At 39.2% G+C, this 26,217-nt stretch overlaps 4 protein-coding genes across 4 annotated transcripts; 2 read left to right on the top strand and 2 right to left on the bottom strand.

Annotated features, from left to right (window-relative positions):
• Window positions 1–2,011: 2,011 nt before the first annotated feature.
• LOC108609330 (uncharacterized) lies at window positions 2,012–17,000 on the top strand. Its single transcript, XM_018001136.2, has 8 exons — window positions 2,012–2,451; window positions 6,286–6,652; window positions 6,749–6,875; window positions 12,279–12,668; window positions 12,731–13,458; window positions 13,517–13,792; window positions 13,863–16,662; window positions 16,720–17,000. Exons 2-8 carry the CDS (start codon window positions 6,328–6,330, stop codon window positions 16,931–16,933), a joined length of 4,860 nt encoding a protein of 1,619 aa, XP_017856625.1. The 5' UTR covers window positions 2,012–2,451; window positions 6,286–6,327; the 3' UTR covers window positions 16,934–17,000.
• Window positions 17,001–17,132: 132 nt separating this feature from the next.
• Window positions 17,133–21,003, top strand: LOC108616454 (uncharacterized). Its single transcript, XM_018011652.2, has 7 exons — window positions 17,133–17,558; window positions 17,625–17,746; window positions 17,801–17,914; window positions 17,985–18,229; window positions 18,294–18,955; window positions 19,023–19,749; window positions 19,820–21,003. Exons 1-7 carry the CDS (start codon window positions 17,382–17,384, stop codon window positions 20,497–20,499), a joined length of 2,727 nt encoding a protein of 908 aa, XP_017867141.1. The 5' UTR covers window positions 17,133–17,381; the 3' UTR covers window positions 20,500–21,003.
• On the bottom strand, window positions 20,997–22,172 carry LOC108609455 (putative G protein-coupled receptor Mth-like 11). The gene is given in 3 exon segments (XM_089462511.1): window positions 20,997–21,520; window positions 21,598–21,766; window positions 21,798–22,172. Coding segments are annotated over 3 exon segments (627 nt in total). The 5' UTR covers window positions 22,084–22,172; the 3' UTR covers window positions 20,997–21,348.
• A 70-nt stretch (window positions 22,173–22,242) lies between these two features.
• LOC108616513 (putative G protein-coupled receptor Mth-like 11) lies at window positions 22,243–25,567 on the bottom strand. Its single transcript, XM_089466182.1, has 5 exons — window positions 25,044–25,567; window positions 24,798–24,983; window positions 24,486–24,737; window positions 23,838–24,250; window positions 22,243–23,782 (listed from the first exon to the last, which is right to left on the bottom strand). Exons 1-3 carry the CDS (start codon window positions 25,126–25,128, stop codon window positions 24,667–24,669), a joined length of 342 nt encoding a protein of 113 aa, XP_089322308.1. The 5' UTR covers window positions 25,129–25,567; the 3' UTR covers window positions 22,243–23,782; window positions 23,838–24,250; window positions 24,486–24,666.
• Between the last annotated feature and the right edge of the window lie 650 nt (window positions 25,568–26,217).

Below are 26,217 nucleotides of genomic sequence, written 5' to 3'. Positions count from 1 at the left end.
GATCCATACGTAACACGTATACGTACATAGAACGGTCTGCAGCGCCATTCGCCAGATGACATTGATATACAAACATACATATGTATGTATAAACCTATGTAGTATTCAGACTTCACTCAACTAAGTTGCAATCAGAATTGATCGATGGCTTATCTAATGCTTTGGAATCTTATAAATGTTATTACCTGTTTCCCCCCATACCCTTCTCCCTTTTTTTATTTTTTATTTATTCTGGCTTATCGTCAACTCAAATTTTTATTAGTCATGGCGAGACAATCAATGTTTTCAGCAATGTTTACAACAATACATTCTCAACATTAATTAGGAATTTGTATTTTATGTTTTTTGCTTTTAATGCAGGGTAGATAACGTTGTATAATGATGTATGTAACAGTAATTTCTATATAAAGTGCATAAGAGAATATTTTATGACTATGGAAAGCTTCTATATTAACTCGCATTTTGTCCATGAAAAGTATTTTTAGAAAGAAAACAAAATCAGCTATGCTCATCCAAATACACAATATACAATATACACATACATACAAAAAAAATTATACAAATTTTAGTACCTTCTGGAAATGTTTAACGTTCGCACAATAAACAAATATTGGCTTAAAATACCTTTTTAATAGCTGTGAGTCTAAGGGCAGGGAATGTACAGAGGGAATTTCATATTTGTTTTTAGAGTGCGCTGCATCCAGTCCAACCGATCAATATATATACTATGTATCAGTCGATTCAGCTCACTTTTAAAACGAATATGATAAATTTCGGGTTAGTATATCGAATTGTTCCATTCAAGTTAGATGAAAGTATCTATGATCTTTTATAAAGATCTCGGATAAGATAAATCAATCTTACCCCCATGTAACCATATCGGTATGGCTAGGGACATTCTTTGCTGCAAATCCTTTAATATCGAACTGATAATATCTAATCTGAAAATTAGAAGAATTGATGTAATAGATACATATAGTTCATCCTGAAAAGATCCCTTACAGATTTTCAAACAAACTCTGAAATTTCAAGAAGATGTTTAAGAAATTGTTGGTAGGAGAAAACATATCTACCTTGTTTAATTAATAGAGGTGTTCTATTAAAATATATTGTATATGTAAAATCGAATCTATAAAAGTTACTTATAAAGTATACCATTAAAATAGGAACAATATTACAAGTTTTGAAACGTAGCTTTTCCTGTGCCTTCCAATATTACAAATTGTAGCTTCTTTTGACTTTAATTATTTTTTCCATGAAGTTAAGTTTTTTCCTAATTCATAGATAGATTTAAAAGATTTTCTTTGACTTGTGACTTGTATTTACCTTTTGTTTTCATTACTTTCTAACAATTTCGTTTGAAGAGAACTTGTGTCTTGTTGACCTTTTGGGTAATTTAGTTTCGCTTGCCCAAGGTTTATTTTTGGACTCTCGCTCGATCATAAAGTGATCAGTGAGTCAGCTTTTGGCAACTGTGATGATATATCAACTGTGTAATTTATGAGGTGCAATTTTGAAAATCTTTCCGCTGTTGGGCGAGGCGACGATGGCAGAGAGTAAAAGCATCTTTGCCCCCCAGGTGAAACAAGGTTTGAGTGTGTTGCTGTTTCACTTTTTTTTAGTTTTTGTTTTTGTAGCAAGAACTTTCTCTTCTAATTGAAAGCAGTTCGATGAGACGCGAGATAAGCGAACAAGTCGGGTTTGCCCCGGGGCCTAGAAGCTAGTCGTACCTCCATCTCTATGAATCGATGATCAATGAAGTTGCCCAGAGATTTTCGCAGCCTCCGGCTATTTGATATCTTTCAATGTGTGTATACAGTGTGGCTGAAAATAAATAACATGTAGAAGAGTGAAGAAAAAATAAAATAAACTGCTACTACGAGATGCCCGCAGCAGCAGCAGCAGCAGCAACAGCAGCAGCAGCAACAGCAGCAACAGCAGCAGCAGCAGCAGCGAGAACTGGTCGCTCGACAGGCGTTGATCTTTTTCTTCTTTTGGTGAGCAACGGCAGCTTCGCGAGTTGTGGAAGTTTTTTGTGGCATCGGTACTCTGGCTCCAGCTATGGCTCTGGCTTTGGCTTTGGCTTTGGCATCTCTGTCTTTTTGGCTTCTAATGGTAGCTGTATGGTGAGAATCGATTTAGTTCGGTTTACGGCGATCAAAGATACAAACGCGAAAAAGTTTCTATTTTGTGTGCGGCGCATGGTATTCAAAAGTGAAACAGAGATCTGAGGAAGAGGAACAGGAAGAAAAGCAACAGCAGCAACTACAACAACAAACAATCACATCTCGCATTGAGCCATTGAATATCTGTCGTCGCCCGTTCATGACACAGAGGCAGAAGCAGAAGCAGCAGCAGCAATAGAAGCAGCTAGCAAAAGTGATTAAAGCACATTTACCGCTACTTAATTGCAGCAGGTGTTAATCAATTTGGCTGCAAATTGAATTTAAGGTATTCAATATCAATTTCCGTTTCGTTTCTCTTTCTCCCTCCCACTCTCTCTTCCTCTCGCTCTCTCGCTCTCTTGCACAAATATCATGAACATTGATTAAGCCGGCTAATGGCCAACTTGCCACAGTTGGCTAAGTGAGCGTGTCCCAAGCCATTCGAACAAAACGCTTCGACTCTGGCCAGCAAATGCCGCTCTCTAAGCCAACTAATTTCCTGGCTGATTCAGCTGCTGCAAGGCCGTTGCCGTAGACAAAGAAGCGCCTTATGCAAAATATTGGCCATTTGCATTCAAGGCAAACAAAAAACTATTTTAAATTTAATTTGCATAATTTTTTTAGTGCAAAAATATATTAGTGTAAGGGTTCAATAATTAAAATTAGCAATATTTATTTGCCTATAATTTTATCAAATATAATAATTTTATTAAATATAATTTTAATATTTATAGGTATGTATATACTAATTCTAATATAATATAATTAATATTTTAATGGGCTTATATGATAATATCTCTATAAGGAGCATCTCAACAAAATGCCAATGATTCGCTATAATTATTAAATAATTTTTGCCTTGAAGCTTGGACAAGGGATGCGAATAAATGAAACATATTTTATTGATACTTTCATAAACATCACATATAATTTATGCACATACATCAATGCATCTCAGGGACAGAGATGCGATATCAGACTCTAATTGGCAATTGACCTGTTCTAATGCTCACAATGTTGCAGTCGGCGGACAGGCAACGGACAATGGGCAACGACTGCTTAATACTCGCTTACGCTCCAATATACATATCTTACAATATAAAGATCATCCTTGTTGCTGCAATATAATGGGTATCTATTAGTATAGCGAGTATTTAGTTATGTATTTAGTATAGTAACTAGTAATAGATTAAATAATATTCTATACTTAATATAATAATATAATAATATAAGTATATATATTTATATATATATATATATATATATATATATATATATATATATATATATATATATATATCTATATATATATATATATATATATATATTATCTATATAGAATATTATTTAATATATATCTAATATAATAATATAAGTATATTAATATAATAATTAAGGCGAGAGCTGTCGAAAAATACTATATATGTACAATCTCATATTATCTCATATATATATATATATATATATATATATATATATATATATATATATATATATATATATATATATATATATATATATATATATATATATATCTATATATATATATATATATATATATATATATATATATATGTATATATTTACATTATTGGTAAAGTAATAGTATTATATCTGTAAACCTATTTGAAGATATATATATATATTTCTCTATACTATATACTAACATAACGGAAAAACTGCAACGGTTAACGTGTCTAAAGGTTGGCTTGTTGAATCCCACAACTGTACAAACAGATTGCTATGACGCATATCAATATGTAAAAAAAAGAAAAAAAACCTTAATTCTTTCGATCTAAAAATTTACAATTGTTTTATAGATCTATAACTTTTAAAGTACGCTAATTTGTTCGTGATAAATTCGAAAATATCGATCTTTCAAAAACTTTGATGCCTTTGGACCGTAAGCAACCGATCGAACCAATTGAAATGAGAATCGACGATCGACCAGGCAGAGACTGGCGATCTATAAAATAATTTATATTCTCAATCAAGCCGATGAAGTGAGCTGATCTAGCCATCTGTCCATCTTTCCATCTGTCCTTTTGTATGAACCCATCGATCTCGTAAGCCCCTAAAGCTTGTGACCTAACATTTAAACGGTCACAATTTTAAGTATCTCGCAGTTGAGCATACCCGGCTAGAGACCCAAACTTGTTTTTTGTTACTTTCAATTAGTTTTTTACCGACACAGTATTACATAAATGTATGATCATATAGTTAGCAATACAAAACTCTACTTTGATCAGCGGTAAATCCCTAGAAGAATTAAAAGTTTTTTCCCATTTATGTACATACAGTTTTACAACATTCGCAGATACCCGCAAATTCAATGAATCTTTATAGTGACTATCTCGACTATTCAGATATATATCCAATATATTACATATATGTGTAGAGAGAGAAATAAAGAGTGAGAGAGAGAGAGAGACTTTTTTTATAACCAAATATTAACTATAAAATGAGGTAGAATATAAGTAGGTATCTAGTATGAAGGTATATACATATGCATATCACTCAAGATATGCATACAGAAAATGATTATACATTAAGTAAATATGTATAAATAATATATACATATACCTATGTACATGTAACTTACACGCATTAATAAAATCATCGGCGTTTCCACACAATGACACATTTTTGTTTCGGACTGATGTAATCTGTAACAATATAAGCAACATCTATAGCAACAACAATAACAACAACAACAATAACTGTCGGCATTACATTAATGATCTGCAACGCAACTCTTATAACTCTCTAATTCGCACAGAGCTAATTTCCATAAATTATAATACTCTATTAGAAACTGCTCGATCCCAAAATACCCTTTACCTAATTGAATCAAACCAAACAAACCAATATGATGATGATATGTATGTACATATGTAATTAAATCTGCATTGGAGATGCATAAATCTCTTTCCAGTAATTTCGTTTGTTTCATAAAAAAAATGCAACTGTAGTCATATATTACATACATCTGGAACAATCTGTGCTCAAAACTCTGGCTCGTTACCCCAGCTTAACTTCGTATTTGCTCGTTCATTTTCGTCTCTTGCGCTCTCAGCGAGCAACGGGATCTCGCAGTCATTTGCCGAAGGTGTTTAATCGGTATGATCTCTTTCTCTCTCTCTCTCTCTCTCTCTCTCTCTCTCTCTCTCTTTCTCGCTCAATAGTTACATACTCTGTCTCTCTGCTATTTTAAATGTATGTACACACATATATAAATAAATGTACACACATATATACATGCTTAAGCTGCATATCCTATAATAAATTTTATTCTTTTAAGGGTGGAGCTCGGTAAATTAGTTAGATTTTTATTTATATAAAATATATACATACAAATATATAAACATACCTTTGAAGCCGTGTTCATTAGGAGAAATTTCAAAAATGCTTGTGCTCATACGTGTATGTGTGTGTGCATGTTGTGTTTGTACTGTATATATGTATTCATAGAAAAAGCGTAGAATGACTCCAATAGGGAATCCGTAGTCGAGCAGTCATGACTTGATTTATCTTACTTGTTTTCCTCTGGTGTTTTCTAATCAAATAAAATGAAAACAAAACTTTGATTTTCTTAATTTTTTTAAGCGGCATAATTTAATCACAACATATGCAGTATATAAATATTTTATTAATATTGTGCAGTTGTTGAGAGTGGGAAATGTATTGCCTGTGACTGTTCTATATATACATTTTTATTTACAAATATTTATCCATATAGTATAAAGTATTTTTATTTTACATATATATTGTATAATATCTGATATTATGAGCAAAACAATAATTGAAATTATATACATATATTGAAAAACTGAGGTCTAGATTGTTTACTGTTGAAGCCTACAAACTTGACGGTAGTTTCTGTTTAAGTATGTATATTAATATTGATTGATATTCATATATGAACATATATATGTGCAGATTGGATAGTACAGATATTCATGACAGGCTTAAGAACTACGTTTACTAATGATAGTTATTCTACATGAATTCATTGACAAATAAATTCGTTTTAAATATAATTATATTTTTTTGTTTCTGTACAGCTAACAATTTCGAAATGATATTAAATTCAGATTTTACTTGGCATGTAATTTTACAGATTTAGCAGATTCTGGGAATCGCATCCATTGCCACTTGCCACATGAGGCACAAAGTTGCCATGTTGCGGTTGGCGCTGCTGTTGACGCTGCTGCTGACGGCGCAGGCGAAGCCAGAGACAGAGGTGAAGGCGAGTGCGGACCAGGATGGGCAGACGCCTGTGGGATATGCCGACAACAAGCCGCCCACTCATGAGTTACCTCGGCCATTAACCATACCGGCGGAGCTGACATACGGCCAAGGCCAACGGAGACCCCGCTCCCGCCGGCCCACTCTGATGGATGTGGCGCTGCAGCAGAGCGTGCAGCAAGGACTCAATGCCATGGCCGACCTCTACGGCAGGATCCAGCCTCAAATGCTGCTTAATGGTGTGCGCTATGCTACTTTTATTGCTGCAACTACATTTGCAACGATTCCTCATATCTGTTTTTCTGCCCTCTTTTTTTTTCTTTTTGGTTTTGAAGGTCAAACGCTGCAGGACAATCATCCAGCTGCCCTGCTCTCCCGTTTCAATGCGCCCAATGCGGAGTCGGAACAGCGCGAGATGGCCGCCTATGCAACCATCGAAGCCACGAAAGCCTTTCGTCACAAGTAAGTGCACGGTGGGTACGCGGTCGAATGAGCGAGTGGGTGAGTGACTGAGTGGTGTCACCAGCCACAAATACATCATATTGCTTTGCCATATGAGCAAAGTTACTGACAATGACGCATATATCCAAATGTTTTGTGGGCAGCACGAGAAACTTTCTTTGGAAAGAACAAATAATTAGAAAAGACACAAAGTCATTGAATACAATGTATTAGACATGCCAATTCATATCATTCTAATTATATCATATCATATATGATTCATCGTATAAAGATAATATTTGAAACATATACTCTGCTTCAGTTGTTTTAAAAATGCTCTCAAATGTTTCCCCACTTCGGGGAGCATATTTAAAAACGTCTGTAATTTCCGCCGTTTGAAACGTAAACGCTATAATTTATAGTTACGTTATTCCAGACTCCTTCAAAGAACTGGCTAAATTAGGAACTATATACCTCAACTATGTTTACTTCAAATTGTATACATACAGTCGTCTTCATAATTTTCTATATATACTATTCCCTGACATAATTTTGTTCTCTATTAATATCGATAATTTGAATTTCTGTGTAAATCGAAAAAAATAAAAATCGAATACCCTTGCCATTTCGAACTATCGGGACTCGACTGTACTATATATTTAATACAAAATAATACTAATTAATAATAAATACTAATTAATAATAAAACATACATACATTTTGAGTTCCTGAAAAATAGGCTAAAACTAAATCGATCCACCCATTGAAGCTATTGCTTCAAAATGGCACAGTTTAATTGCTGTAAATGCCTTCATAACTCCTTTATCATAAGAAGATTCAACAGTTTTTGAGCTTTGAATGAGTAATATGCAGTCGTTAGTTCTGGACTGCAATCTTTTTATTTGTTATACTCATTCACAAAGTGAAAAGAGTATATGACTTCTATTTTCATTTAGCTATATACTTTATAGTTATTTATGATGTGAAAAAAGCATTTCGATTTTCGGCAAAGTCCGTTAAGTGCCTGATTAATTTAAAATTTACTGTGAGTAGGGGAGTAGACCCAGTGGAAATGTTAAAACTTTATTATAATTGCTCTAATATAAGCTTTTTTGAATTAGTGCTATTTAAGCCAGAAAAGCTTTAAATATAAACATATGTACCCTATATAAAATCATATATGCTAGCTTTAATGATAAATCCAGATGAGCCCTAAGTAAGCATATTTTCTACAAAACATGCATCAAATGCAGAATAATAAAATCTATGCAGCTTCAGTAATAATTTATTTATTTGATATTAATTGTAACTGAATACTCCAAGTCACTTGACAAGTCTCGCAGTTGGCAAAAGTTGTCGCGCCTGAAGCGAATCTAATGCAAAAGGAGATGAGAGAGAGGGAGAGAGATAGATAGATAGAGAGAAAGAGAGAAAAACAATATGTCAATAATCTGGGCATTTGAGTTGTGGGGGGTGCCCCACCCTCTGGCCATAAGAGCGGTAACTTTCTCGCTTGATTAACGAGTTCTACGACTCCATGGCACCCATGGCTAATGAGTTGAAGTTGAAGTGCGCTGACTGAAGTGCCTCGAAATGTGACCAGTAGCTGAGGCAGTAGGAGACGGACAGGCGAGGAGGGGGAGGGTGGCAGAGACACCCGTTAAATTGTATCTAAATCGACATTCAACGACAACAGCAACGACAACGACAACGACAACGGCAACGACTGTTGCCGTGACTGCTGCTGAGAGTCAACTTTCACTTTGACATTGAAATGCCGCATAATTGCCAAGCCAGCAGCAGCATCGCCGTCGTCACGGTCTGGACCCGGCCTGGCCATTTTGGAGCTAAGCCAAATTGTATGATAGCAAAAGGTAAATTAAAGCTGGGCTGGGCCGGTGGCTAAGCTGAGCAGAGCAGAGCTGTGAATGCTGGCCAGTGCAAAAGTAAATGACCTCTTTGGTCGGCCAACGGAAATGGCGGTCGCTGCTGTAGTTTTTCCAGTTTGCAAGTTTTCACTTTTCACAACGGGTTCAGGTGCGCGTCAGCCTGTCTTGGCTACTGGCTCTGTGCAACAACAACAACAACTACGACAACAGCGAAAATCAAATAAAATCCGTACAATTTTCCACACATAAACAGCATTCAAGTAAAACTACAACAGAACTTTCACTCAATTACCAATACAATTACAAAATACAAATACTTACCCACACACACACACACACGCAGCCAGGTAGTAGCAGGTGCAATGAGCCAAAGCTGCCCAAATACTTTTATGTAATTGCAAATCACCAACGCTGCTCAATGAGCTGGCAACAATAACAGTCCAAGTGGAAGAGCATAACAGTAAAGATGGCCCGGCTCAGCCGTCTTTGTTTACTCTTTTTATGACTGCAGGGTATCTACGCTTCGTTCACTTGGCCAACATCAAATTACGAAATATTCGATACGTTTGCTTCAATTAAATATCAGCTGATGATGTGACCAAGAGTTGGCGCGCTCATTAAAATTGCCAAAAGCAGATATTTAGCCAAATTAGAAGAAAGCGAGTGAATGTGAGCGACGGCAATTATAAAGGTGCATTTGTGTTGGGTAGATTGTAGTTATGGGCAAACGTTAGAAATAATATGGAGAAAAACGCATGACGCTGCCTATTTAGCTCTATCTCCCCCCATCCCCTCGTCTCTTAATAAGTCTCTGCTTCAGTCGCTGTCGCTGTCGCAGTCGCTGTCGCAGTATCCGTCTCAGCATTCGCAATTTGATTACATCAAATGGCGACGACAACAACAGCAGCAGCAGAAATAACAACAAAAGGTTCGCCGGCAACTTTTGTGCCAAAGAAAGATACAAACACAAATAAATAACAAGTAAGAAGGCTCCAGTCGAGACTGCTCGACTAGGAGATACCCTGAACCCTCCAAGCTGATATTCTAATCAGTCTGGACTTCTTTTATGCACACATACATACACATGCACTTATAAGCACGTGCTCTGCTGACTGCGCAGTTAGCAGCGACTGCGCTTGGGCTGCGCTGCAATGTGGGCAATAATATGAGAATTTATTTGTTGAATAATTTCTTTTGTAGACATACGATCTTAATGAAACTTTCAGAGCGTAATCATATGGTTAAAATATGTGTACATTCCAAAGCACAAGTCTCTAGTACTTGAAAAGTACTAGTACTAGTACTTTTACAAATTGGGGGAGAAGGGGGCGTGGTATCCAAAATCTGCAAATTACAAAATCTTTGTATCCACTAACTTTATATACAACCCAAATATGAAGTCTCCAGGTCTAAAAGTGTTAAAATTATGCTGAAAAAACCAAGTCGATTTTTCGATTATTCTCGATAAAAAAGTTATCGGACGAGTTATCGAAAAAATAAAGCAAACTTGTACTGCCTATGGTATACACGAGTATGCATGCCAAATTTCAGCTCTCTAGCTCTTATATCTTCTGAGATTCTTTTGCTCATACGGACGGACAGACGGACAGGGCTATATCGACTCAGCTCGTCGTGCTGATCAAGAATATATATACTTTATGGGGTCTGCGATGATTCCTTCTGCCTGTTACATACTTTTCACAAAACCATTATACCCTGATTTCCCATTTTCAATGGGTTCAGGGTATAAAAATACAATAACAAAATAAATAAAACACAAATACAAACAACAAGACGCGACTTTCGATTTCTACAAGCCTCACGAATTCGGCCTCAAACACCAAAGGCGTATGAAAGCATAAATATACACATATATAGGCATATACATACATACATGCATGCACGCATATATACATACACATATCAACATACTATATATATATATTCGTTTGTGATTGTTTTGTTGCGAAGCTTCTGAGGTCATTGAACGCGGCTTCGACTGCGGCTGCGACTGCGCTTTACATTTCTGTTTATTTATATACATACACAAACACACATATACATATGCACCTATACATTTATGCATATCTATACAGAGATTGCGTATACGCCGCGTTGTCTAAGGTAAAGGGCGATGAGCGCTGTTTTTGGGTAATCAAATAAATATAGTTAAATGAAAATAAGAAAATCGTGATACGCTGAGCATTTGAACAGGTATTTTTCACTTTCACCTCGGAGAGTGTAGCGCAGTATAACGACTTTATGATACCCTTTAGTGCTGACGGTGAATGCTTAAAGCTTTTACAATGCATTTTTAATAACAAGAATCATAAATTAATAATTTACAATTGTAATTGAATTTTTTAAATTTGAAAACTGAGATTTTTAAAAGTGTATCATTTAATTTTCTAAATATAATTTTTAATTTTTTAAACTACATATTACTTTAAACCAATTCAACAAAAGTCAATTGTTTCTTTTGTATATATAGGTATATACATTTTCATATTTATTTAAAATCATATTTTGAAAAATGTTTTCTTACTGTAAATTTATGTCTCCTCTTTATATTTAAATTTTCATTTTATTCAAAAATTATATTATTTCATTTTCACAATGTGTTTCTATTTTTTGTGTATTGAATGATTTTCAAGATTTTTTTTTTTTTTTTTTTGCTTACAATTCATTAACACCTGCTTTGAAAAATATGTATACATGAAAATAACTTTCGCTGATCTATATTAAATGTTTGTTTTGTGCTTTTGTTTTAAGCATTTTTTTAAATTTAAAAAAAGAATAAAAATTTAATTTTTGTTTCATTATTTTTTCTAAAAAGCAATAAACAAAAATGCACTTAATAAATTTGTGAATAAAGAAAATCTTTAAAGACTTTAATATATATATTCATGATTTTCTGAAGAGAATTACTTTAAAAATATTGTCAATTTAAAAATTTGTAAATACATTTTCTGTATATTTGAATTTATCATTTTAATATTCATACTTACTACTTATTTATTTAAATTATTGTACATTTAAAAACTGCACATTTGCTCATTTTGAAATCTGATTTCTTAATAAGAACTACATGAACTATTAGGAGTCTTTTGCTAAGCAGCGCAGTGCTCATGGTTATCCAATTATACCCCAGAGAGAGAAAGAGTAGAAACCTTGCTGTAAATGGAAAGCCAGAGCGACTAAATTAAAGTCAGCTGCTGGCGTTTTGATTTCTTATGCGTTTTCCCACAAAGCTCACACATTCAAAGGCACACATACACACACACACACTCACATTGAGACTACACCAATGAAAACGCAACTTGGTTTAATTTGTTGGTGGATCCCTCATCTTGCGACGAACTCGTTTGGGTCGCTGTTGGCTCCCAACTTCGTGCAAGTTGAGCGTTTTATAAATAGATGCCGCTAACGTTTGTAGAGAGCACTTGAAAATAACGTTTGAACGTAGCCATGTCGGCGACATCCACACGGCAAGGATTAGGATGAGCTAACCAGAAGTATTGTCTCGTCCTCTTAGCTTCCAGCACATCGATGAGCTGGCACGCCAATCGCATGCACACAAAATCTCACTGCGTCGCACGGCCCTGGAGGCACTATGCCCGGTGCGAGACCCTCCGCCGTGCATGCCGGCGGCGGAGCGCTACCGGACGCACGATGGCACGTGCAACAACAAGCGCAGGCCGCGCTGGGGCGCTGCACAGATGCCCTTCAATCGGTTCTTGCCGCCCGAATATGGCGATGGAGTGGACAGCGTTCGCAGCTCAACGGATGGCAGCACTTTGTCCTCATCGAGATTCGTCAGTCTGCTGGTGCATGGAGCTCGCGAAGGGGAAGCACCTCTGACTCTCATGATAGCGCAGTGGGGCCAGATGCTGGACCACGATATGACGTCCACGGCACAGCCGCGGTAAGGAAAGTGAGTGTAAGACGGAATGATAAGATTACTTTAGCTTTTGGTTTTCCCTCTAGTTCGATTAATGGATCCATACCCAGCTGCTGTGGCGGCAAGGACTTTCATCCGTCCTGCTTTCCCATCAAGGTGCCACTGGATGATCCCTGGCTGTCACCGCTCAAAGTTCGCTGTCTGGAGTTTCTGCGCTCCGCACCGGCTCAGCGGCGCGACTGTGTCTTGTCCTGGCGAGAGCAAACCAACCAAGCCACATCCTACATCGACGCATCGCCGATATACTCAAACAGTGCCAAGTCCTCGGACAATGCGCGCATTTTCCGTAATGGCCTGCTGATATACGGCCGCGGCAATCCGGCGGAAGATGTGTGCCAGCGCGGCGCCATTGCCACGCAGTGCATCAGAGCGGGCGACGGCCGCAGCGGCGAGCAGCCCGGGCTTCTGGCCATGCACCATGTGTGGGTGGGCGAGCACAATCGCATCGCCATGGAGCTGAGCGAGCTGAATCCGCACTGGAGCGACGAGAAGATCTACCAGGAGGCGCGCCGTATTATCGGCGCCATGTTCCAGCACATCACATATCGGGAGTTTCTGCCGGTGGTGCTCGGCCAGGAGGTGTGCAAGCTGTTTGACCTACAGCTCTTGAGCACAGGCTACTACGAGGGCTACGATCCGAAGGTCAATCCGACTGTGGCCAACGCTTTCTCTTCGGCTGCGTTTCGATTCGGCCACTCCCTGGTCCAGAACTCCTACATGCGATGCGATCGCCATCACAACATGATCAACAACAGTGAGAGTCTTAATGATCCGCAAATCAAATTATCGTTAATCAATTCCCCAATCCACAGATGTTAGTTTGCACGAGGAGTTTCAGAATGGCGACATTGGAACGGCGGGCTCGCTGCATCGTCTGCTACGCGGATTGGCATCCCAACGAGCGCTCAAGCGAGACGAGTTCATTACGCCCGAGCTAACCAACCACTTGTTCCAAACGCCAGGATTTCCCTTTGGCCTTGACCTGGCCGCCATCAACATTCAGCGTGGGCGTGACCACGGCCTAGCTCCATACACTGCGTGGCGAGTGCCCTGTGGCCTCAGTCCGATTCAGACCTGGGATGAATTCGGTAATGTTATTCCCCAACCTCCCATTCAGCATATTTACACCCGATTTCTCTCTGTCCATCTCTGCCATAGCTAATGTGGTCGGCCCAGAGTCAGCGAAGCGAATTGGACACGCTTATCGCAGCGTTCACGACATCGATCTATTTGTCGGCGGCATTGCGGAAAGACCTGTGATAGGCGGACTGGTGGGTCCAACTTTTGCATGCATCATAGCCCAGCAGTTTAGCAATTCGCGACGCGGCGATCGTTTCTGGTACGAAAATGGCGGGTTCGAGAGTTCCTTCACGCCAGCCCAGCTCCACTCGATCAGAAGAGTCTCGCTGGCACAAGTGCTATGCCGAGCAGTGGGCGGGGGTACGTTCCAGCCACATATATTCATACCCGCTGAGTTTCCTGACAACGAACGTCAGAACTGCGGCACTGGCATACTGGGATTCATTGATCTAAGTCCTTGGCTGGAGCAGGATCCATTCTTGCCGGCCAAGCAACAGCCCGAGCACGTTTTTAGCATCGTAGAGTCGGAATCGCCCCAAAATGAAATAGGTGTCAGGCCAATCGTCAAGGAGGACAAGGCGGGTTTCTCCAACCGCGTGAAGCCTATGCAACCCCATGTTGAGTTTAACCCCAACTCAGCGACAGGCTTCCTCCGACCGACGAACGCCAACATAAGCAAGATAAACGACAAGCTCGACCTTAAACGTAAGACGCAGACCGTGACCAAGACGAAGACAGGAAACAATAACAACAGGAATACGAACCCAACTCGAGGTGTAAGCAATAAGCTAGACAAGTCGCCCAAAATAACTATTAATATAAAGAACGTGAGCATTAGAAAACCTGGGGGAACAGGTCCGAAACGCACAGTGGTTATAAACAACATACCTCTGGAGCTACGCAGCGCCGGTGATGGTAATATCACAGCATCGGCAAAGACTGACAACGAATCAGACACTATAGACGGAGACCCAGGACTGCAACTTCTTAATACAGAACTACCAGAGTTCCGAGATATCGACAGTGAACAGCATACGACTGTGACTACTGACAAATCGGACAGTACAACCGAAAATACGATACAGCCACATTTACAAGACAGCAACACAGACGACACACTTGACCCACTGAGACAAAGCCCTACAGAGCTTGACAATCTTAAACGGGTGCCTCGTCAAGTGACAAAACCGAATAAAAAGGACGAAGAACCAAACACTAGACTCTTGCACGGCCAACGGAATCGTACGACAACTCAATCGACAACAACAGAGACAATATCGAGAAAAACAACGCCAAGCATTACCCGTAGTCGTACAACCAAGTCCTCTAAAATCTCGAAGACAACAAAGCGGGGCGTGGAACTGCGTAGCCACTACCAAAGCAGACCGGTCTACCCCCAAAAAGTAGTCGTAAACGGACCCCACACAAACGACCAATACGAAATTGAGATTAATATACGACAGACAAACAAAAGTCCGGTAACGAGACCGATTGCCGCAGAGTATACCGACTATACGACATCGACTGTCTACAGACCCTACAACAACTACGAAAATAGCTACGCTCCCCAGTTCATGGACTATGCCAGCACAACGCCCAGCTACGGCTATTATCCAACGCATAGGGACACCATACCGCCGCAGCTACAGAAAACGAAACCGCCGACTATCATCTACCTTAACGACAACGATGACAGACGTACCACAACACGTGCACCGAATATATTTCAGAACTTCTTAACCTTTGCCACCAATACCTTCAATCCGAATGCCAACAGACGACCAACACAAGCACCACAGACGCCTAGTCCGATTTCTTCGTTCCATCAAGAGCGACCTTATCAAGAGACTCATGTGATAAATAGTCCCATCAGCAGCTCTCTCAGTGTAAGCAGCCCGGCACACTATGCGCCACGCCCACCCCTTTCGCAAACCCATTCGACTTCTAGCAATTCCCAAATCGGGGTAAGCCAAAATAATTATTTGCATGCCTCCAGCTCGGCCGTCAGTGCTGGCAACTATGGCAGCATTTCTGGTGTGGCCAGTGCGAATGGTGCCGACAGCATCTTTAGCTTTAATATCCGCCCACGTCCGGATAATAATCCCGTGTTTAGTTCCTACCCACGTCCGCAGAGCTTGGGAGGCAGCTACGGCCTCGTCTCACAATCACCGTACAAACCCGACTATCAACAGAGCCATAGCGAGCTCTATTACGATCGAGAGCTAACACAAAATCCGAGTCCTTTCTCTACTGGTTCCGTGGTGGGCCATCGACCACTGACACAGACGCAATCGTACTATGCCCGGACGCAGGAACTGAAGGACTTGGGGAGTAACATTAACGAGATTTCGAGTACGGATCACAAACTGGACATGATTAAGGACTACGATTTCTTGAGTCGCACGTTAAGCAATATTACGACAGATGACATTACAATGGACACCACTGACGATTACACTTACGACGATGACGAGCCAAGCAAAAACATAGACTTTACTAAGGGGAGCAGGCCAATAGATAACCCGACTGCATCCAATGACAATACAAATACAAGTGTCGTAGCTAATGAGACATCGAAAAACTCAACAACGAACACGACTTACCTGGACGATAACTTCGTGTTGCCCATGCTGGACAACAAGACACAGACAACGTACGTGACAGAAATGCCCAAGCCAATGCTGAGCACCTCCAGCCGTAGCACAGCCAATAGCAAAGTTACAGTTTTTACGGACAGCCTTGGCAAGCAGTTGGGCAGTAGCATCTTGGCCGATGCCGAGGACTATGACGAACGATCAGCAGCTGCAGCTACTGCAGTTGTTAAACAGTCGACCAACGTGGCCTTTGCCCCGATTAACGTACTGACAAAACCGGACAGGTAAGTCCGTTCTGGTTTGTGCGACTAATGCAGATAAAATTTTAAATATTTTCACAGACCGGACAACTGGGTAATATTTAACAGGACTAATGAGGAGCCGCCTCTCCCTCAGCCGCCAGCAGTGAGCTCGGGCATGGGCGTTGAGCCCGCTGCAGAGATCCCTATGCCGTTTCATATCGTACGTGAAAAGCAGAATATACGCGAAGCAATAGCACCGGATACAAAACAAAAACCACAAAATGATACAATCAAAATGAGCACTAGAAATTAGAAATGCCAAATTAAACATAGTTTATTTATTGTATTTAAATAAACATCAATTGATACAGTTTCCTTAAGTTGGTGTTCTAATCATTTTATTTCAAATTAAATTGAATTTTATGCGGCTAACCTGCGTTGCCATATAGCAAAATACAATTGCTTGACCAGTTATCGATAAACAAAAAACGACGGGCACACGCTTATCGGCTGGCCGCCACCTCGACTATCCACAAACTGCATAAACTGAATAAACGAAAAAAATTTCGCTTCCAATGGAAAAGTTTATTAAAAAAAGACTGTGAAAGGAAAGCAAACGGGACTCCATGCGAGTGGCGGCGCGTCAGAGCCGTCGCTGAAGCCTGTGCTTAAACTGCTTTTTGATTTCTATGTTGTCAGCCCGTTGCTGCCGTAGTCGGTAAAAAAAATATATTAAGTCTGATTTTAGAGTCTGTGAGGCAATGGAGACTGATTACCAAAATTACGTGGAGTCATTGTCGGGAGTATCCTCAGATGACGATGACATATCCACGGTGGATAGTTCTGATGAGGCCGAAGAGCCGACCAACTCGCACAACCATCCATTGCAGCCGCAATCGCGAACGCGAAACTTGGTGCAAATGTTGTACGACAGAGAGGTATGTGATTGGGAAATTTATAAATATACAAATTACATTCGTACTGACAAATATATTCTTGTTTAGCGCACAGGATTTTTCTCAGGTCGGTCTCGAGCGGGCCAAAAACAGAAACTTCCATATGACCAGGTGCCAAATAGGTTAAAACTATATCTCAAGGACGTATTGGCCAGCAATGCGTTGGAGGGGTAAGCCATTCCCAGTCTCAATCTCAAGGCTCGATAAATGAAACCTTCTTCTAGGCACATATTCATGGGCCTGACTGCTTGTGGGCAGTACATGATCAGCCATCGAGTTGAGTGCAACGATAGCACTTCGCTCAACCATTACTCCTTCAATGTAGGCTACAAATACACGTAAGCTATGCGAATTGCATGTAAACAGCAGCACACAGTCATATATTACTTGTTTGCTCTTTTACTGTAGTCTTTATTTTTGGCTCTTCCAACCGCACAAAAAACTGCGATATTTTTTCTCGCGCCGCTTATTCGACGATCATGTGGTGGATAATGTGAAATCGGTCACAATGACGCAGTGGAAGAATGCGGACAAGCAAATTCTGGTTGTGCACGGTGCGGCAATGGAAGAGAGTGAAGAAAGCTATATAACATATGTTAAAGTTCCTAAACTCGGTTGTTTGGAGTGCAAAAAGCTTTGCGATGACGGTCCATGTAAATAGCATACATCCTTATTGATCATGGAATTATCCAAATAATCGATTTTTTATATTTTTAGATTCCTTTTACAACGCACACTGTCTCAATTGTCATTTGACTGTGCATACAAAGTATTCCTCGACTGAAACAGATCCCCGTTTCGATCCGACAATAAATTTGCTTTGCCCCGAACGCATTCTTATCGTCTCGAATGGATTCATGCACATGCTGCGCATCGATGTGGACACGCCGGTCGTACCCAACAGCAGTAGCTTGCCCCAGCAAAACTTTAACCTGCCCAGCACCCAGCATACCTTGTTTCTGCCGCGAACTCCACTGCCCAATGAAGAGGATCGCTGCTCCGTGCCATTTACTGGTTCCGAGGCGGACAGCGAGCACAGTGTTGTGGCACGCATCATTGCGGACTTCAGTGATATTGAAACTGATCATACTCAGCGCACCAATAACAACAACAACAACAATAGCAATAACATCAACAACAACAACGAAACTCCACAACGTGGTGGCCCAGAGCACATTAGTAACTGTTATGAAAAGTTAATTTTCTCCTCGAACTGTGGCAACGCGTTGTCCACATCTAGTATGACCTTAATGGAGACCAGCCTGCCAGTGGGGATGCCAAACTCAGTGGGCACCAATGATTCGAGCCAATCGAGAAGGCGCAATCAGCGCATTGTCACTAAATCTTACCGCAACGGTATAACAACTATTGATATGCAAGTAAGATTATAATGCGATTAACAATATTTCAATATATCAATATCGTTAATTATTCTATTCCTCACAGAACACATCGACTTCAAGCTCAATGACGGATAAGTCAAACGCATATGAATTCTCCGAGGACAATGAAAAGTGTGAGAAAATCTCCACATTTCGCAAACGCCGCCTGGCTGACAAGAAGTACGAGTTCTCCGAGGATAACTCTGAAAATATCATACCTTTCACTAAGATACGATCGGCAGGACGAACAACGTTTAGTCCATCGACTGCCAGCTCAACCGCTCAGCGTAGTTTGCATCGATTCTCGCCAACGGCACATTATTTTCACAACTCTCCCTGTGCTTCGCCCTCCTCCTCTCCACACCCAGCACAGCCTTCCCATACCCCGCCACCGCCGTTGCACTTGGGATTTCGTTCGCCGCCTTCTAGCTCGAATTTAATGCGTTCGCCCAGCCGTAATGCAAATGCAGCCACAGTAGCAGCTCAAATATACAATCAAAAGTCACCGCCTTTGTCTCAGGCGACCCAACAGATGCTCAGCTATAAGCCCGTTGGACCTTTGGGTGCCTTATCGCCATTGCAGGTATCTATGGCCAAGCGCTTCGAAATTGGAGGATCGATGTCCCCGAACGCTGGCTTGTCCTTCTTATCGCCGCGACGTGATGAGCAACGCATTGTTGAAATGCCAGTTCAAGGAGGAGTTATGCCGGAAAAGCCGGTCTGCACCAAGAAGTTGCGGCGCCGCTATGTAGATGAAGACGATGCCACCTCGGTGATTACTAGTGAGGAGGGTAAGCCTATAATTGATTATAAAAGCTATATTTCAATCAACTATATATATTCATCCGGATTCACACACAGATGACTGCATCTCACCGGGCTATCACACCTCGCTTCCCATGGAGGTGCATGGATCCTGCTACTCGGAAATGCAAATGATTTCGCAATCGTCGTATCAACGCCTACGATGCAGCAGTGTGGTTATAACGCAGCACTCATTTGATCTTGAGACTTTCACATATTATGTTATAAGCATGATCTGTCAGAAGCATCAGAAGATCTACAATGTATTCTACGACTGGGCATACGAGTTCGTCAATGTGTGCCCGCTCAGCCAGACTATTAGCTTCATGCTAATGGCACAATTCTCGGCGCGAGATCAAATGCCAACAGCTCCAACCAACTGCATGTACTGCACAGGTCGCATGGGATGTGTTTTCCACAATCGTCAGTACGAGTGCCGTATTCTTTTTACGTGGAATATGGAGAGTGGGCAATGGCAGGTGTTAGACTATGGCGAGCTCAAAGAGATGAACGAACTGTTCAGCCCACTTCGGCGACTGGGAAAATCTCGTTTAACCTTTGCTCAGGTGGCCAGGCAGATGGCAAAGGAAATGGCAGCCAGCTTGAGCCGACTGCCTGATTATACCTCGAATTTGCGAATTCTCAGTGCAGACATAAAAAAGTCTAAGACATCTATTTGCGATTTGGACAACATGGTAGAGTTTCATCTGAAGCGCACAAATTCCGAAGTGCTCTGATCAGATGATTTCGACGAACATAGATAGGAATAGAGGAGTTCAGTTTTCAGTTTTGCCGCAATCCTCGCCACGTGCAAGTGCATCTAGTTCAGTTTTAAAAACTCTTTAATTGTGCTGTATTTAATTTTAATATAGTTTTACTTTTATTAGTGCAACGAAACGCTTTTACAAAATGTTATAACGCGTCCTAGTTTTGACTGAAGTCGTTTAATTAAACTACAAATCGTAGTTAGTTATATGGCACACATACGACAACGCCTATGTATATATTAATATACTTTTGATATTTCATATAATACTACATTCTAAATACAAATTAGGTAGGAACACATGAAGATCGGTTCTATTTAGTGCGCATCTAAAGGCTTGCGTCAATATACAAATTGAATAATCTTGTAATACAGACTTGAGTGAGTAATATTTAGTGGAGGCCTTATGGCCAATACGTCGCTAAGTTCATGACAACCAATATTAAATAATAAACTATATTTCCTCTAAAATTAAGTGTAATAGTTTTATTGAATTATGCATGTATACTATTTTATTGCAAACAGTATCGAGTGCAAGACAATCGTGAGTCTACAGTTCATATTGTGTTTTCTCAGTGCAGTCTACAGTAGCAGTAGACATTCTGTACCATTTATTGGGTTTCGGCTGATAATTTTTGAGACATTTTTGACATCAATGATATTTCAGTTGGAAGTTGAGATAAATCTGAACTTTGGACATCGGATTGTTCCCTTTTCTGTCTAAATCTGAGCTCAGGCACATAAATAAGGATGAAGGATTTATAACAAACTACCTGTCAACAAGAGCGGCTAACACATCCTTCTTCAAACACATCCTTCTTCATCCTAAACACAACAACGCCTTGTCCAGAAGTAATAAATCAAGCATGGAACAGATACCAATAGCTCTGTTCCATGCTTGATTTACGGTAGTAAATTGTAGCACAAAGGATGAGATTTCAAGAATCCAGATCACGCCCACAATTATAAAAAGCCGAAAGAACATTCTGAAACTAAAAATAAAATGAAAAGCTTATTGCTTTGTTGTATTCAAGATAACAGTAATTCAGTAAACAGCAATGGAGCTTACTTAGTCAGATTTCATAGGTCGCGCTGGCCATCCGATGATTTTAGCACGCGTCGGTTCTTTCAGTTTTGTACAACTATTCGATTTGTTGTTTTAATAAAAATCGTAGTATTGAATAGAAGCAGAAGGAGCATCGGTCCATAGTAATAGATCATAGCTGACCAATCAAATGCTACCAGGTATATGCTAATTAAGGTAAATGAATCTGTAGATGTACGCAATAAACTCACTATTGATCCAGCAGATATATAGACTAATGCCAGGTTTCAAATTGTTCGGAATGCCCATAATTTCATGAAGATAATCGAACAGAAATGTAACTAGCACCAAGACGGCAGCAGCACTCCAAACGATGATGTACCTCACGAACCGGACCTTTTGACCGACGCCAATGTTGTTGAACGTCTTCCATAGATTATAATTTATTACCGAGAGCCAACAGAATGTCACCATGACGGCATAATATCCAGCATACCCTGACATATACATATATTGTAGTATTTATTAAGATACACAAATTGAGAAAAGCGCATCGCTTGAAGAAACATACCAAACAATTTGGAAGCGATGCCATCGCTGGTATCTATCCAGTTGAAAACTAATATATTATACCATCATAATGCTAGGATCATAATGACCATCATAAAGGCAGTAAGGCAGGAGAAGTAACAGGTGCAGCATTTGCCATGGATAGACTTTAAATTGGACAGCAACATGTAGACGATGATTAACATAATCATGAAGAATATCGACACTATTTGAGCTACAAGTCAAATAATTAATTATTTAATTAATTAATGGAATTTTTGTTATGGATACTATTCCATTATGAAGTCCTAGCTCCAAAGCATTGCAAGATATATATGTTTTTTTTTTTCGATTTTCCTCCATTTGGTATCTATATTTGTCATTTTTGTCATTAGACAATTAAAAATGTTTTTTTTGGAGTATAGATCGAGTAGATATACAGATAGTATGCTAATTTTAAGCTTTTATCGTCAAAACTATAAAAGATATTAACTTGTAGATATACATATCTGCCATATTTCGTTATCTTTGATTGATACATATTCAAAATCTAAATTATCTTGGCCTTTAAATAGTAAAGTTACTGAGCTTTAAGAATATACATATATTCAAAATTCAAGTCTCTCTAGTTTCGAGATCAACGGAAAGCATACACACTAGATCTCGCTCTGAGCAATCGTGTGAACAATTTACATTTAGGTTATCATACAACCTTTAAAGAGCGTCGTTTTGCGAGTTATACGCTTAACTCTCGCACAATAAGGCTCAGTACCTCACCTTTTACCTCACATACGCAGTCGCACTAGGACTCGTTTCTCAAAGTGAGAGTGGACTCTGTATTAATTAAGCATGTGTGGGCCTCGAAACCAGAGTTATTTCTGTAGTATTCATATGCATATACTCATTTTTGCTTATGCATTGATACTCATTTATTATATTTAGTACAGTTTGCTTAGGAACAATTTTGAAAATGACTTTGGTAAATAGTTAAAAAGGGGTATAATATATACACCATATTGATCAGCCGAGTCAATTTTGCATACAAAAGCTAAACTCTTAAAATTCAAATAAATATTCTATTTACAGTTTTAAAATTGTAATTTTTATTTTATCTGTCCATCATTATATATTGTTAGCTATTCTCGAAGACTCTGGAACTATCAATTGCGACTCCAGGAATACAGGAACGCCTTTAACTACTCACAACCTAGTCAGCAATTTGGAAAATTCCTATCAATATAGGCAATATGCGACATTTGCCACATAAATATTACGCAGAGGCACATACCCAGAACTTTGACAACACGGTGAACTCATACGCAATGTAAAAGCCACAAATAATATCTCGGAATCACAATCGAACGGAGCATAATCTTACGAAAACACTCAAACAAGACTACGCACTTCGTAGCCAAACAACAAAATTCAGTTGCCCATTTCGTACAGCCTATATAGGATATTTGATAATTGATCCCTTCCTACTAGGGACCTCATCCATGTTTTGGGCTAGTACATGAGCCCAGTTCAATTACAGTATTCACTTCCTATCGAATAGAATTTATTACAATACAAATTGTTAAAGATTCCTTATGAATTATTTCTATTGGCATTAATAACTTCCGAACGCATCAGTTTCTTGGCTCGTTTAGCTTGAGTAAGCCTGTCAAATATGCAATAAATTAGCCGACTATAATGTCTTATATTAGTTTAATTACCTTTTATAAATTGAATTGAGTTCGTTCCTTTTGAGGACAGTCACCACGAAGATGACAATGCCTTGAGATGAAGTTGGGACCTCGATCCACGTCATATTCAACTCCGAATCAAAGCGAGACGTAAGATACGAAATCACTTCAAGTAGACAAACAACTCCAGAAATAACGAAAAGTTTAAGAAACACTTTAAAACTTTCAAAATAATAATCAATAAAATATTTTACCAAAAGTTTCGTATCACGTACTTAGCACGATTCTTTAATTTTTGTATGCTTTCGGATCGCTTCCACATAGCTCGGGTCGTCTTGTTTTCCTTATATATTGCCCAAGCAGTCCGAAAAAAAGTCCTATATTAACAAGCAGGATAACTAGCATAGGCCCATGATAAAATATCATTGCAGACCAATCTGCAGCTATAAAAAAAATTAAATGTTAACTGAATTTCAACTCTATAGCACTCTACGCCATTGCTTTCTCGAGATAGTAGAGCATTTGCTGCTTTGCCGCGCCCTTGTGATGGGCACGAAAATGTATCCCCTTTATAAAATGAGGTAACGGATGGTAGGACTGAGAGCAAAAAGGACGTTGCACAAAACAAATATACTACAGTACGTGGATAAGCAGTATACAAATATTGACTGATCGTACTGTTTATCCAACAAGAGTAAACGGTAAATCCAGGTCTCCATTCAACGAGTCTATCCTTGTCCATGTTCTTCATAATAAAGTCGGTCGAGATTGTAATCAGAAGTAACAGAGCAGCAGTCAGCCACACAAAGAGATGGCATTTCTTGACGTTAACCTTCAATCTGCCGTATTCCTTTATCGCTTACCACGAATTATAGTTGATAATTAAGAGCCAGAGGAATGTACACATGACCGCGTAATAGCTAATGCAACCTGAAAGGATCCCAATTGAAATTTGTGTACTTCACGAAAACTCGAGAGTTTCGAACATACCAAATATTAAGCAGACCTCAAGTTTCATATGATTCCGGACGAAAGTCTCAATGCGGAGTAAGGAGAAGCTCAAAGTTAGACTGATGAAGTAACAGATGCAGAATTGTTTGTGGGGGGAGCGAAAGTCCGGCATGCAAAAGTAGGCAGCAATAGTGAGGAGCATAAAGACTACGGATACTATCTGAACTGTAACGAATTACAATGATGTGAAATGTCCTAGATTGAAATCAGGATCTGTTTTCTTACTATACGCATCGGTGTTGTCCTGCAGTTTATTGCACTGATGGGGCAGTATTCTATACCGACCATCCTTTGATTTCTTTGGCTGCATGCAATAATGTTGTTTCCCAAAATCTCTACCATCAAATTTTCTATACAACTGTCCATTCTGATAAAAAAATATAAATATTTTAAAATTATACTTTCATCAATAAGTGATGTATCAAACCTCATATATTACCCATTGCTCATCGCGATTAGTGTACGGATCCAGACTAAAATGGTTTCGCATGGTATACCGAAAAGTTGCACTGCAAACTCCTTTACAATGTCTATCTCTGCCTCAGTGCCGTTCTGCAACGTGACGTTCACGAGAGGATTGTAATTTGGAATATTACCCACACATTCCCGCTTGTCTTTGACCAGCGCCTTTTGGGGCTCATAACAAAATCGAACACAGGACATTAGCTGACATATATGTACATCCGCGTGTGTGCTCGGGAATCCGTTCAAATGTACCGTCAAACATGATCTGATGTTGTATTTTCTTGTTTTTTACTTTGGTATTTTCATGTTCTTAAACACATACGACCCGTCCCATAATTGTGTGCTATTTGACAGATCGATTGTATCGAAATAATCACAGCCGGGGATATCGCCTAATATCTCAGAGATAATAACGCTGAGCACAATAAGAACAAATATCATTCTCTGAAATCAATGAATATCAAATAAGTAAAAACAAATAGATTTCCAATTATTGCATAAAAAGGATCTCAATGTCTTGACTTAGTAACTTATTCACTAATCGCTGTCAGTCCATCAGCTACTGAAGCTAGAGATTTTAAGGTTGGAATACAAGAAAAAAATATAGATACTCAAAATATTCTAAAACATTTGAGCAACAATTTTAATATATATAAGTATAAATGTTGAATGTACACTGCGCGTCATCAGGATAGCGAACTTTGTTCTCCGTTAATTTAGAATATTTTCTACATTATAAGGGCATGGCAACCAACAATAAGGTATTACTTAATCGATCTACTATAATATATGAACATTTTTAGAGGCCTATAAAATTACATAAAAAATGAAAATTACTTTACGCCTTCCCATTAGGAAATACAGCTCAACTGCTTTCAACGATTTTAAATAAACTAAACGATTCTGGCTGTAGCACTTGTATAAAGCTGAGGCA

The sequence above is a fragment of the Drosophila arizonae genome, chromosome 2 (genome assembly GCF_054131065.1).
Source record: "Drosophila arizonae isolate 15081-1271.41 chromosome 2, UAZ_ARI_1.0, whole genome shotgun sequence".
Classification (NCBI taxonomy): domain Eukaryota; kingdom Metazoa; phylum Arthropoda; class Insecta; order Diptera; family Drosophilidae; genus Drosophila; species Drosophila arizonae.
This window is presented reverse-complemented; position numbering and strand designations above follow the sequence as displayed.

Coding starts and splice junctions, on each gene's coding strand:
- LOC108609330 (XM_018001136.2), top strand. CDS start 6,328: ATGAGGCACAAAGTTGCCATGTTGCGGTTGGCGCTGCTGTTGACGCTG. Junction 6,653..6,748: donor GCCTCAAATGCTGCTTAATG/GTGTGCGCTATG, acceptor TTGGTTTTGAAG/GTCAAACGCTGCAGGACAAT. Junction 12,669..12,730: donor ACGTCCACGGCACAGCCGCG/GTAAGGAAAGTG, acceptor TTTTCCCTCTAG/TTCGATTAATGGATCCATAC.
- LOC108616454 (XM_018011652.2), top strand. CDS start 17,382: ATGGAGACTGATTACCAAAATTACGTGGAGTCATTGTCGGGAGTATCC. Junction 18,230..18,293: donor GCTTTGCGATGACGGTCCAT/GTAAATAGCATA, acceptor TTATATTTTTAG/ATTCCTTTTACAACGCACAC. Junction 18,956..19,022: donor TAACAACTATTGATATGCAA/GTAAGATTATAA, acceptor TATTCCTCACAG/AACACATCGACTTCAAGCTC.
- LOC108616513 (XM_089466182.1), bottom strand. CDS start 25,128: ATGCAGCCAAAGAAATCAAAGGATGGTCGGTATAGAATACTGCCCCAT. Junction 24,984..25,043: donor GGACAACACCGATGCGTATA/GTAAGAAAACAG, acceptor AATTCGTTACAG/TTCAGATAGTATCCGTAGTC. Junction 24,738..24,797: donor TGAGGTCTGCTTAATATTTG/GTATGTTCGAAA, acceptor GGATCCTTTCAG/GTTGCATTAGCTATTACGCG.